At 36.8% G+C, this 13671-nt stretch overlaps 1 protein-coding gene across 17 annotated transcripts in view; it reads left to right on the top strand.

The window, feature by feature from the left end:
• LOC127881390 (trichohyalin-like) overlaps window positions 1–13671 on the top strand; it is a 150458-nt gene that overhangs the window by 81932 nt on the left and 54855 nt on the right. For all 17 annotated transcript variants that reach the window (XM_052429183.1, XM_052429177.1, XM_052429182.1 and 14 more), the window contains 8 exons: window positions 3198–3226; window positions 3706–4168; window positions 8066–8158; window positions 10522–10659; window positions 11006–11173; window positions 11458–11607; window positions 12471–12575; window positions 13407–13517. In XM_052429183.1, the coding sequence (XP_052285143.1) occupies window positions 3198–3226; window positions 3706–4168; window positions 8066–8158; window positions 10522–10659; window positions 11006–11173; window positions 11458–11607; window positions 12471–12575; window positions 13407–13517 (1257 nt within the window). The remainder of the gene's footprint in view (window positions 1–3197; window positions 3227–3705; window positions 4169–8065; window positions 8159–10521; window positions 10660–11005; window positions 11174–11457; window positions 11608–12470; window positions 12576–13406; window positions 13518–13671) is intronic.

Below are 13671 nucleotides of genomic sequence, written 5' to 3'. Positions count from 1 at the left end.
ACATAGCTGTCCAACTGATGTGGGTAATTTACAGTCATGTTTCTTATGAAACTTAAGTTTTCAGGCAAAGTTACTCTGGTCATACTGAAAAGATTGCTCTGTAATAACAAATTTAATGTTCTAAATATAAATTAACAAAAATGCATTTTGTCACAGTGTACATGTAAGGTATTTATTTTATTTGTTTCCAATTTACAGGCCTTACTGTTATGCTATGTATACCAATTGACAACCTTGATGCATTTTGATTTCATACGATTACCTGGTATTCATATTTTTTTCTCAAAAACACTATTTTGCCGACTGCCCAATGATCATCCAATATCATCAGAATTCCCATTCTCTGTTTCCTCATCATCCTCTTCCTCCATCTCATCAGCATCATCATTTGATCATCATTATTGGTTTTCACTGCAAGGACAGCTATGCATGGCGATTAATTAACCCTTTGCATGCTGGGAAATGTCGTCTGCTAAAATGTCGTCTGCTGAATTTCTAAAATTTGCATTTTCTTCGATTTTTAAGCTCATCTATTTTTTGAAAAAAAAAAGAGCTATTGTCATCACCTTGGCGTTGGCGTTGGCGTCGGCGTCCGGTTAAGTTTTGCGTTTAGGTCCACTTTTCTCAGAAAGTATCAATGCTATTGCATTCAAACTTGGCACACTTACTTACTATCATGAGGGGACTGGGCAGGCAAAGTTAGATAACTCTGGCGTGCATTTTGACAGAATTATGTGCCCTTTTTATACTTAGAAAATTGAACATTTTGTTTAAGTTTTGCGTTTAGGTCCACTTTTCTCAGAAAGTATCAATGCTATTGCATTCAAACTTGGTACACTTACTTACTATCATGAGGGGACTGGGCAGGCAAAGTTAGATAACTCTGGCGTGCATTTTGACAGAATTATGTGCCCTTTTTATACTTAGAAAATTTAAAATTTTGGTTAAGTTTTGTGTTTAGGTCCATTTTATTCCTTAAGTATCAAAGCTATTGCTTTCATACTTGCAACACTTACTGACTATGATAAGGGGACTGTGCAGGCAAAGTAATGTAACTCTGACTGGCATTTGGACAGAATTATGTGCCCTTTTTATACTTAGAAAATTTAAAATTTGGTTAAGTTTTATGTTTAGGTCCACTTTATTCCTACAGTATCAAAGCTATTGCTTTCATACTCGCAACACTTATTAACTTTCATAAGAGGACCGTGCAGGCAAAGTTATGTAACTCTGACTGGCATTTGGATGGAATTATGGGCCCTTTATACTTAGAAAATTGAAAATTTGGTTAAGATTTGTGTTTTGGTCCACTTTACCCCTAAAGTATCATAGATATTGCTTTCATTCTTGAAACACTCACAAACTATTATAAGGGTACAGTAAAAGGACAAGTTGCATAACTCTGGTTGTCATTGTGACGGAATTATGGCCCTTTTTTGACTTAGTAACTTTGAATATATGGTTAAATTTTGTGTTTCGATCCACTTTACTTCTTAAGTATCAAGGCTATTGCTTTCAAACTTCAAATACTTTAATGCTATCATGAGGTTACTGTACCTGGCAAGTTGAATTTTACCTTGACCTTTGAATGACCTTGACTCTCAAGGTCAAATTATTAAATTTTGCTAAAATTGCCATAACTTCTTTATTTATAATTAGATTTGATTGATACTTTGACAAAACTACTCTTACCTGACATACCACAATAGACTCCACCCAAACCATCCCCCGTGCCCTCCCCCCCTCCCCCCCCCCCCTCCCCCCCTCCCCTCCCCCCTTCCCCCCCAATTTTTTTTTTTTTTTTTTTTTTTTTTAAGATCATCTCACAAATGACCACCACACCCTCACACTATGCCCCCACCCCACCCCCCCCCCCCCTCAATTTTTTTTTTTTTTTTTGATTTTTTTTTTTTTTAAGATCATCTCACAAATAACCACCACACCCTCACACTATACCCCACCCCCCCCCCCACCCCCATTTTTTTTTTTTTAAACGGTTATGTTTGAAATACCGTCCAACCATCGCACCCAAAAAATCCCCCCCCATCACCCCCCCACCCCCGATTTTTTTTGTTTTTTTTTTCCCGCTTTTTTGGAAGATAATGTAATAAATGTCCACAACCCCACACTATACACCCCTCTTCACTCCACCCCTCCCTTTCTTGTGATTGAAAATGAGAGTCCCTTCACCTTTAAAAAGAAAATAGATGAGCGGTCCGCACCCACAAGGCGGTGCTCTTGTTTTTCAAAGAATACTATCAGAATAGCAAACAGTTTTGATCCTGATGAGACGCCACGTTCTGTGGCGTCTCATCTGGATCCAAACTGTTTGCAAAGGCCTTTAAAATTCGGTTCTCGCACTGAAAGGGTTAACACAGAATCATGGCCCATGTTGCCAAAGGCATTATGTTATGCTTGGGACAGTTGTTCTGAATATATTAATTGTAAAAACTATAATAAACAAATTGGAAATTTCATTTCAAATACAGACACTTTGCATTTTAAACACAGAAAGTTTAAGTTCAGTGGTCAAAATTATACCACACACATAAGTAATTTATTTTCTTCTGAAATTATGTGAATTTTTATCAAAATACCTGCAAATGTCTTCATTTGTGTTTGCATGTCATTTTATCATTTAGTGTTAACTGCATGCAGACAATCTGGAATGTACTATCAATGTTTAAAACTGCTTAGCTGACAGTCCATGAAAGTTTTATCCAAAGTTGCTTTCTTCCTTGGAATTGATTGATATATTTACTCACACATGCCACCAATACAGTGTAGGAAACACTTAAACTAAATATGCTAAAAGAAACATGGTTTTAAAGTTATGGATTTGTAATGTTCGATTTTCTAATCAATAAGTTGGTAGTGATGGGGATTATTTGAGGAAGCAACTTTGGAGCATGTCATGTTAGTTTACTAGTCAAAATATAAAAACACTCATGTACTAATCATTAAATAATCATAATTATATTTAAAAAAAACATATAAAATTTATAAACATTTCTTACTGTTTTGCTTCTGTTATTCAGTACATATTGATTATTTTCAACATTAAATCTTGCATTTTTATTTTCTTCTTTAATGTGATCATGGATTTATTATTCATACATATTGATACCATGATTTTTGCATAGCTTTTTTTATACTTTCTTTATGTTTAACATCAGTTTTTGATTGCTTTTTTTCAGAATGAAGAACTTCAGGACCTTGAAGAAAAGTAAGTTGTGCAGTATCTGTTATTCATTTGCTCTTGTATGAATGAATGTATAATAAAAAAAGCAAAATTAACCCTTTACCACTTTGATACATATTTTCATGCATTTGTAGTCCCTTAGAAAGTACAATTTAAAAACCTTTCTTAATAGATTAATGATTTCAAGGCTTCATTTCCAACCCTTAGATACTAATAAGCAGCAAACAGCATAAAACCTGAACAGACTGCGAGTTACTCACAGGCTGTTCTGGTTTTATGCTGTTTGCACATTGCTATTTTCACTTTGTTTCTGAGTGGGAAGGGTTAATGCTATTTTAAAGTGGTGAAATGTACAATTCTTTCTAAAACAATATAAACAAACAGAAAAAAAGTTATTAGCAACATAACTTTTGCTTGTCTCTTTGAATTTCATATTTTAAAGAAAAGGAACAAATTGATTGACTTTCTTGTATACATGTCCATGAAAATGTTCATTATTTCAGACACAAAAGGGAAGTTGATGATCTAAAAGCTAAATTCCAGTTGACATTAAACGAGTTGAGTAAAGCAAAAACTTTAGTTGAACAGGAGCGTAGTGAAAATTCCGATCTCACCAATCGGGTGCTTGAACTCGAACAACAGTTGGACGATTTATCAAAAACCACAGACTCAAAAGCGAGCACTTTATTACAAACCGAATCAAAAGTAAAACAGCTCGAAAAGCTGCTTGAGGATCGAGAGGCAATAGAAGATGAATTAATGGAGAGTAAAAAACGTAACGAGAAGTTGCAGTATGAAATAGACGAGCTGGAATCTGTGAAAATGGAGCTAGAAGACTCTCGAGATTTGGCTGATCAGGAAAAGGAAAGTCGGGGCCAGCTGGAACGAAGGTACCGTGAGCTGGAACATGAGCTGGAGGACCAGAAGGCGGAGCATGAGAATATACAGCAGACGCTCACTGCTAAGGTAACTATGAGAATATATAGCAGACACTCACTGCTAAGGTAACTATGAGAATATACACCAGACGCTCACTGCTAAGGTTACTATGAGAATATACACCAGACGCTCACTGCTAAGGTAACTATGAGAATATACAGCAGACGCACACTGCTAAGGTAACTATGAGAATATACAGCAGACGCTCACTGCTAAGGTAACTATGAGAATATACACCAGACACTCAATGCTAAGGTAACTATGAGAATATACAGCAAACGCTCACTGCTAAGGTAACTATGAGAATATACAGCAGACGCTCACTGCTAAGGTAACTATGAGAATATACAGCAGACACTCACTGCTAAGGTTACTATGAGAATATACACCAGACGCTCACTGCTAAGGTAACTATGAGAATATACAGCAAACGCTCACTGCTAAGGTAACTATGAGCATATACACCAGACGCTCACTGCTAAGGTTACTATGAGAATATACACCAGACGCTCACTGCTAAGGTAACTATGAGAATATACACCAGACGCTCACTGCTAAGGTAACTATGAGAATATACAGCAGATGCTCACTGCTAAGGTTACTATGAGTATATACACAAGACGCTCACTGCTAAAGTAACTATGAGAATATGCAGCAGATGCTCACTGCTAAGGCAACTTATACACCAGACGCTCACTGCTAAGGTAACTATGAGAATATACAGCAGACGCTCACTGCTAAGGTAACTATGAGAATATACAGCAGACGCTCACTGCTAAGGTAACTATGAGAATATACAGCAGACGCTTACTGCTAAGGTAACTATGAGAATATACAGCAGACGCTCACTGCTAAGGTAACTATGAGAATATACAGCAGATGCTCACTGCTATGGTTACTATGAGAATATACTACAGACGCTCACTGCTATGGTAACTATGAGAATATACAGCAGACGCTCACTGCTAAGGTAACTATGAGAATATACTACAGACGCTCAATGCTAAGGTAACTACGAGAATATACAGCAGACGCTCACTGCTAAGGTAACTATGAGAATATACAGCAGATGCTCACTGCTAAGGTAACTATGAGAATATACTGCAGATGCTCACTGCTAAGGTAACTATGAGAATATACAGCAGACGCTCACCTCTAAGGTAACTTATACAGCAGACACTCACTTCTAAGGTAACTATGAGAATATACAGCAGATGCTCACTGCTAAGGTAACTTATACAGCAGACGCTCACTGCTAAGGTAACTATGAGAATATACAGCAGACGCTCACTGCTAAGGTAACTATGAGAATATACAGCAGACGCTCACTGCTAAGGTAACTATGAGAATATACAGCAGACGCTCACTGCTAAGGTAACTATGAGAATATAAAGCAGACGCTCACTGCTAAGGTTACTATGAGAATATACACCAGACACTCAATGCTAAGGTAACTATGAGAATATACAGCAGACGCTCACTGCTAAGGTAACTATGAGAATATACAGCAGACGCTCACTGCTAAGGTAACTATGAGAATATACAGCAGGCGCTCACTGCTAAGGTTACTATGAGAATATACACCAGACGCTCACTGCTAAGGTAGCTATGAGAGTATACAGCAGACGCTCACTGCTAAGGTAACTCTGAGAATATACACCAGACACTCAATGCTAAGGTAACTATGAGAATATACAGCAGACGCTCACTGCTAAGGTAACTGAAACAGCAGACGCTCACTGCTAAAGTAACTATGAGAATATACAGCAGACGCTCACTGCTAAGGTAACTTTGAGAATATACAGCAGATGCTCACTGCTAAGGTAACTATGAGAATAAACAGCAGACGCTCACTGCTAAGGTAACTATGAGAATATACACCAGATGCTAACTGCTAAGGTAACTATGAGAATATACAGCAGACGCTCATTGCTAAGGTAACTGAGAATATACAGCAGACGCTCACTGCTAAGGTAACTATGAGAATATACAGCAGACGCTCACCGCTAAGGTAACTATGAGAATATACAGCAGACGCTCACCGCTAAGGTATTTTATACAGCAGACGCTCACTGCTAAGGTAACTATGAGAATATACAGCAGACGCTCAATGCTAAGGTAACTATGAGAATATACAGCAGATGCTCACTGCTAAGGTAACTATGAGAATATACACCAGACGCTCACCGCTAAGGTATTTTATACAGCAGATGCTCACTGCTAAGGTAACTATGAGAATATACAGCAGACGCTCACTGCTAAGGTAACTATGAGAATATACAGCAGATGCTCACTGCTAAGGTAACTATGAGAATATACAGCAGACGCTTACTCAGCTAAGGTAACTATGAGAATATACAGCAGACGCTCACCGCTAAGGTAACTATGAGAATATACAGAAGACACTCACCGCTAAGGTTACTTATACAGCAGACGCTCACTGCTAAGGTAACTATGAGAATATACAGCAGATGCTCACTGCTAAGGTAACTATGAGAATATACACTAGACGCTCACTGCTAAGGTAACTATGAGAATATACAGCAGGTGCTCACTGTTAAGGTAACTTAAACAGCAGACGCTCACTGATAAGATAACTATGAGAATATACAGCAGACGCTCACCGCTAAGGTAACTATGAGAATATACAGCAGACGCTCACTGCTAAGGTAACTATGAGAATATATAGCAGACGCTCACCACTAAGGTAACTATGTGAATATACAGCAGACGCTCACTGCTAAGGTAACTTATACAGCAGACGCTCACTGCTAAGGTAACTTATACAGCAGACGCTCACTGCTAAGGTAACTGATACAGCAGACACTCACTGCTAAGGTAACTGATACAACAAACGCTCACTGCTAAGGTAACTTATACAGCAGACGCTCACTGCTAAGGTAACTTTCTGTTGTGTTGAGATACAGCAGACGCTCACTGCTAAGGTAACTTTTACAGCAGACGCTCACTGCTAAGGTAACTGATACAGCAGACACTCACTGCTAAGGTAACTTTCTGTTGTGTTGAGATACAGCAGACGCTCACTGCTAAGGTAACTGATACAACAGACGCTCACTGCTAAGGTAACTAATACAGCAGACGCTCACTGCTAAGGTAACTTTCTGTTATGTAGACCCCAGACGCTCACTGCTAAGGTAACTTATACAGCAGACGCTCACTGCTAAGGTAACTTTCTGTTGTGTAGACACCAGACGCTCACTGCTAAGGTAAGTAATACAGCAGACGCTCACTGCTAAGGTAACTTTCTGTAATATAGACCCCAGACGCTCACTGCTAAGGTAACTTATACAGCAGACGCTCACTGCTAAGGTAACTTATACAGTTGACGCTCACTGCTAAGGTAACTTATACAGCAGACACTCACTGCTAAGGTACCTTTCTGTTGTGTTTAGGCCATATAAGTTTAATTTAAACTTAGTTAAAACTTTATGTGTGGTTTAATTGCATGGAAAGCAAAAGACTGATTGAAAGGCTCTTTAGTCCGTTTCCTGTGTATAATCAGTACTTGATGTCTTTTGGGGAGATGGAAAGAATGCTCCCACCATGGGGATCAAACCTGTTTTCCAGTTGCTAGGTTGACACACACTCCTTGGCAACCAAGCAGTTGCATTCTATGTTTGCAGGTGAGATTGTTGAGATGAGCCTCTGGCTTTCAGAAGTGGTTCCAGATTAGTCTATGCAGACTGCACAGGCTAATCAGGGACAACATTTTCTTCCTAAACTGGATTTTTGTTTTAAAGAGATTTCCTTGAAATAAAAAAATTGATAAAAGTGGAGTGTAGTCCCTTATATGCCTGTGTGATTGCACAGGCTATTCTGGGACAACACATATGGCGCATGAATTAAGTGCAGTTTACCCAGAACAAACTCATATGATAGCACTGAATTGGTTTGCTTTCCCAGGTAAAGACCCTGGAGAACAGAGTGCAGTCGCTTCAAGACGACCTGTTTGCTGCACAGGACGAGCTACAGGCAGCCCAGGATGGACATGAAAAGGTAGAAAACTTGGCCAGAATCAAGTTGTTGTTGTGGTATTGAAATGGTAGAAAACATGGCCGGAGTCAAGATGTTGTTGTGGGGTAGAAAACATGGCCAGAAAGAGATTTGTTTTTGTGGTGTTGAAACGGTCTAAAACATGGCCAGAATCAAGTTGTTGTTGTGGTATTGAAACGTTAGAAAACATGACCAGAATAGAGTTTTTGTTGAGGGATTGAATTTGAAGAAAACATGGCCAGAATTGAGTTATTGTTGTGATATTGAAAAGGAAGAAAACATGGCCAGAATTGAGAAGGGCTCTATCTTTGCAGAGGTTTAGATAATAGCAAACACAAATTACTGGTTTTTTGATATATGATTAAATTGAATAATCTGCCTGATTCTTAATTTATAACTGACAACTTGGGCTTCAGCAATTTTTTCCATATTTCTTATCAGTTAGCAGACACACATGTAAGCATGTGGGAGTTATTGTTAATTTTAAATTGTGTTCCTTTCTAAAACAAGTACAACAAATTTTGTTTTCAGCGTCCGAAATCCAAAATATCTTTAGCAAAACAAAGAAAGGTTTGTTTATTTTATAGAATGAAATAGTGTAGATAGTTTTAACAATTGATATAAATGTGGATGTGTTCCTATGTGAATCATGTACAGATATTTTTCATAATGTGGTATCAGGGGTCATTACTTTTCTGTACTTTTACTAGTCAATATAGACAAGGGGTTCGTTACTAACATAAATGATTAATTTAAATGTTTAAATCAGTTGTGAAGTATCAGTCTGTGATCATGTCATAGATTATTAGGTCATTTTAAATGTGGTGAGTTAATACCAGAAATAGGGTGCTGGGTTATCTCTTATTATTTTTATGTCCCCCACCACTATAGTGGGGGACATATTGTTTTTGCCCTGTCTGTTGGTTTGTGTGTTGGTTTGTTTGTTTGCCCCAACTTTAACATTTGCCATAACTTTTGCAATATTGAAGATAGCAACTTGATATTTGGCATGCATGTGTATCTCATGGAGCAGCACATTTTGAGTGGTGAAAGGTCAAGGTCATCCTTCAAGGTCAAAGGTCAAATATATGGGTCAAAATCACTCATTTAATGTCCCTTTTGCAATATTGAAGCTAGCAACTTGATATTTGGCATGCATGTGTATCTCATGGAGCTGCACATTTTGAGTGGTGAAAGGTCAAGGTCATCCTTCAAGGTCAAAGGTCATATGTATGGGGACATACTGTTTCACAAACACATCGCTTGTTGTTAATTAAAACTAACTCATAACATTAATTATGTCAATATATGTCGTTAAAAGAGCAGGGTTTCCTAGCAACACAAAATAAATATTAGTGAGCACTTTAAAAAAAAATCTATAATAATTAAAGAAGAAAATATCTCATCAACTTTCCTTTCATTTTAACTCTCATTAACAGTTCAGGAATTCTTCAAATAGTTTGAAATGAATTTGCCAATCAGCTTTGAATGCTTAATAAGAAGGGAAGTCTTTAACCAATTGTGAAATAATTTCCATTAAATATTTTGTCACTGAAACTAGAAGATACATTACTTATACATAACATGTATACATCAGAGCTCAATGACACTTCCAAAGTTTCTATATGAAATATAGATTACAAAATGTGTCATTTTTAGCTCTACTATTAACCAGTCAGAGCTATAATAATAACCAATTTGTGTTAAAATGTTAGTTTCTAACCCTGAATGTAGTTTGCCCAGTTTTGTTTAAGGACTAATCTAGGGCTATGGAATGTAACCTGAATAAAAATAAATTGCTTCTATTAATTGGTAGTGATAATGCCTTGTTTTGATTTCTGTCACATTTTCTATAATGACCAACATTTTCCAAATGCAATATTTAAAAATTGATAACATTGCGCATAAATTTGCAACTTATTTGCAAATTATTAAAAGGTCTTTTGAAGTATTGGTTTTTATGTGCATTATAACGCTGATTAATTGTTTATCAGCCAGTAAACAACATTAAGTTATTTAGAATTACTTCATGTTTACATTTAGGCTTTTTATGAAACAATGTTGTGTGTTAAAAAATTAACAGTCACATTTTTACATATGATTTCATCCATACTCAATGAAACTCCAAATATTGTTAAATGGCTGATATGCTTCCCTAAACTATGTCTTGTTATTTATTGATCACTTGTATACAATTCATGATGAAATTTAATGTTTTGAGGCTACATTCCTACATATACTCAACAGTTGACAAATGTTTACATTTAGGTTGTTTTAGGATGTGTTCATTTCAAATAAGTATAATATCGTATTCCCGTTTAGGCTTTTGAGGACGCGAAGGCTGATAATTTCCTTTTCACATTTAGGCACTTGAAGATGCAAAGGCTGCCCAGATAGAACTGCAAGAGCGTCTGACAGCAGAAGAGCAGAAGTCCGTCCACGCCACCACCAAGTTGGAGGAAAAGAGTGCAGCCAATCAGAGGCTAGATACGCAGAAAATTGAGGTAACACTGCATGTGCATAAATTGTTGTCCCAAATTGGCCTGAAAAGCTAGCTGAGAACTAACCATGTCTAAACTCAAAACAGCCATTTATACAAGCTGTCTGGCTTTTGTTTTTTTTACAGAATTTAGAAAAGCATGTTTGACAGAAGTTAGAAAACAAAGTTGTGTTTTCTCGATAGACTGTATAAAAGCAAGTTTTGTTTTCTCCAAAAGACTTTAGAAAAGCAAGTTGTGTTTTGTTGATTGAATTTAGAAAAGCAAGTCGTGTTTTCTTGACAGAATTTAGAAATGAAAGTTCCGTTTTCTTGACAAAATTTAGAAAAGCAAGTTGTGTTTTTTTTAACAGAATTTAGAAAAGCAAGTTGAAGAAACCAAATCCCGTCTAGCAGACGCCCAAAGCAAACTCGACTCCATGACAAAAGACCGCGACCTTATTCAGCGGGAGGTGAAGATGCTTCGAGAGTCAACGCGGCAGTTCGGTATCCAGGCAACAGACACAGAGACGATGAAACAGGTTTGATCGTTGATAATATAGAAATTATTATAGGTTTTTCAATACATAAATGAATTGGAGTATCTATAATATCATTATGGCTTGATTTCTTAATATCACCACAGATTCAAACTTTGCTTTTAAAGATTTTAACTTTTAATGCGTCGGTCTTAGACTACTTTTTAATACCTAATAGATGTTTAGAGAGAAAAAGCTTTCTTTATATCATAGAAATTTGACAAAAATCTCTGACACTAATATTCGTAATGCAATTGTTACTGATGTAGCCATTTTGTTACAAACAGGAAGTGGATCAGCTTCGGCGAGAGCTTGAGCATCTACGGACCTCAGCACACTATGGGGAAGAGGAGCGACAACAGCACGTGGACAAGATACGCTACCTGGAGAACTATGTCAGCAAACTGGAACTGGATAACCGGGAACTTGCAAACAAGGTTGGCTGAAATAAAAGTTACAGTACACTTAAATCAAAGTGAAGGTAAAGTGGTATTAAAGTTATAGTAGACTGAAATTAAAGTTAGGGTAGACTAAAATTAAAGTTTATGTTTTTCTTCATTGTCTTTATTTAAATCAGTTTTAAATCAAATACTGTAAAATCATTCTTATTCTTGAGACATTAATCTTCGGGTATTTATTGGGTTTACATGTTGATCCAGGAATCTATCACAATCAAATTGAAAATTAAACTGACACAAATTAATTTCTTTTTTTAAGTCAGAAATCACATTATGTACCTGTCCACAAAAAAGTATTTTGTTAACCAAGAAATTGAATGCCAAGGATTATAAATGATTTTAAAGTCGGCAAAATACTGAAGATATTAAATTTAAAACAAGTTTTATGTTTTACCACTCAGGTACGCATTTTGATGCTTTTGTAGTCCCTTAGAAAAAGTTAAGACCTTTCTTGCTAGATTTAAGTTTTAACCCTTTCAGTGCCGAATTGTGAAGGCCTTTGCAAACAGTTTGGATCCAGATGAGACGCTGCAGAACGTGGTGTCTCATCAGGATCCAAACTGTTGGCTATTCTGATAATATTCTTTGAAAAAAATGGAAGAAAATACTAATTTTAATAATTCAGCAGACGACATTTTAGCAGACGACAAATTTCCCAGCATGCAAAGGGTCAAAGGCTTCATTTTCGACCCTCAGATACTGCCAAGTAGAAAGTAGCATAAAACCTGAACAGACTGTGAGTTACTTGCAGGCTGTTCTGATTTCATGCTGGTTGCTAAAGCCATTTTCACTTTGCTTCTGAGTGAGAAAGGGTTACACACAACAAGTTTTGTGTTGTTTAGCTGCAGGAGACAATGGTGAAACTGGAGCAGGCAGAGGAATTGGTTAAAAGGGAGAAGAAAGAGACGATGGACCGACAGCAGCAGGGCAGCTGGCAGCTTACACAGGTCTGTACAGGCATGAAATGTTTACTACTGTAAATATCATCCAATTCAAAAGACAAAAAAATCCACAGTACATGAGGTCCCATAACTTTTGAATTTTACAGTTTTACATAACCTCCCCAGATTTTACCGGACCTTTGGTCTTTTTAAAGCAAATAAATGGTAAACACCTTTTCAAGTTTATTACTCTCAATTTCACAATGCAAATAGTGACCATGGAGTCAAAATGATATCAAAATTAAGATTTGATATCAAGTATATGATCAAAATATCAAAATATATAAAATAAAGAAAGCATCTTTTGACAAAAGAATCAGAATTCCATTTGTTACAAGCCTTTGAAATTGGAGATATTTGCTTCAACTAATTGGTGATTTCTGATTCTGACATCTGCTGTGTTCATCACCTCTGTTTTGTATGTGGACAGGTTGAGTCTGACCTTTGTACGTAATCATTGGTTGAGTATGACCCCTTTTTTGTATGTTGACAGATTTAGTGTGACCTCGGCTGTATGTAATTGTTGGTTGAGTCTGACCTCTGTTTTGCTTGTGGATAAATTAATCATTACTTCTGCTGTATGTAATTATTGGTTGAGTCTAACCTCTGTTTTGCTTGTGGATAAATTAATCATTACTTCTGCTGTATGTAATTATTGGTTGAGTCTGACCTCTGTTTTGCTTGTGGATAAATTAATCATTACTTCTGCTGTATGTAATTATTGGTTGAGTCTGACCTCTGTTTTGCATGTGGACATATTATATTAATCCTTTACTTCTGCTGTATGTAATTATTGGTTGAGTGTGACCTCTGTATGTCTTGGTTGTATTTGTACAGGTTGAGTCTGACCTTCAGACAGCTAACAAGCGTATCCATGACCTCAGGGATGAATTGCAGAAGAAGAATAGCCAGCTCATGAAGCTTGAGGCAGACAAGGTCGGACAGTCGGTGAGCATGCAATCCCATACATTTTATGTCCAATTAAAAAAGAGTAAAAATTAAAATTCACATTATGTTCTTTATATCTCCTTTTAAATCCCCCTTTACTAATAAATAAAGTTGACCCCCCCCCCCCAACTCTAATTGTATAATAACACCTTAA

The sequence above is a fragment of the Dreissena polymorpha genome, chromosome 5 (genome assembly GCF_020536995.1).
Source record: "Dreissena polymorpha isolate Duluth1 chromosome 5, UMN_Dpol_1.0, whole genome shotgun sequence".
Classification (NCBI taxonomy): domain Eukaryota; kingdom Metazoa; phylum Mollusca; class Bivalvia; order Myida; family Dreissenidae; genus Dreissena; species Dreissena polymorpha.
Note: the sequence above shows the minus strand (reverse complement) of the source record. Positions and strands in the feature narration are given on the sequence as shown.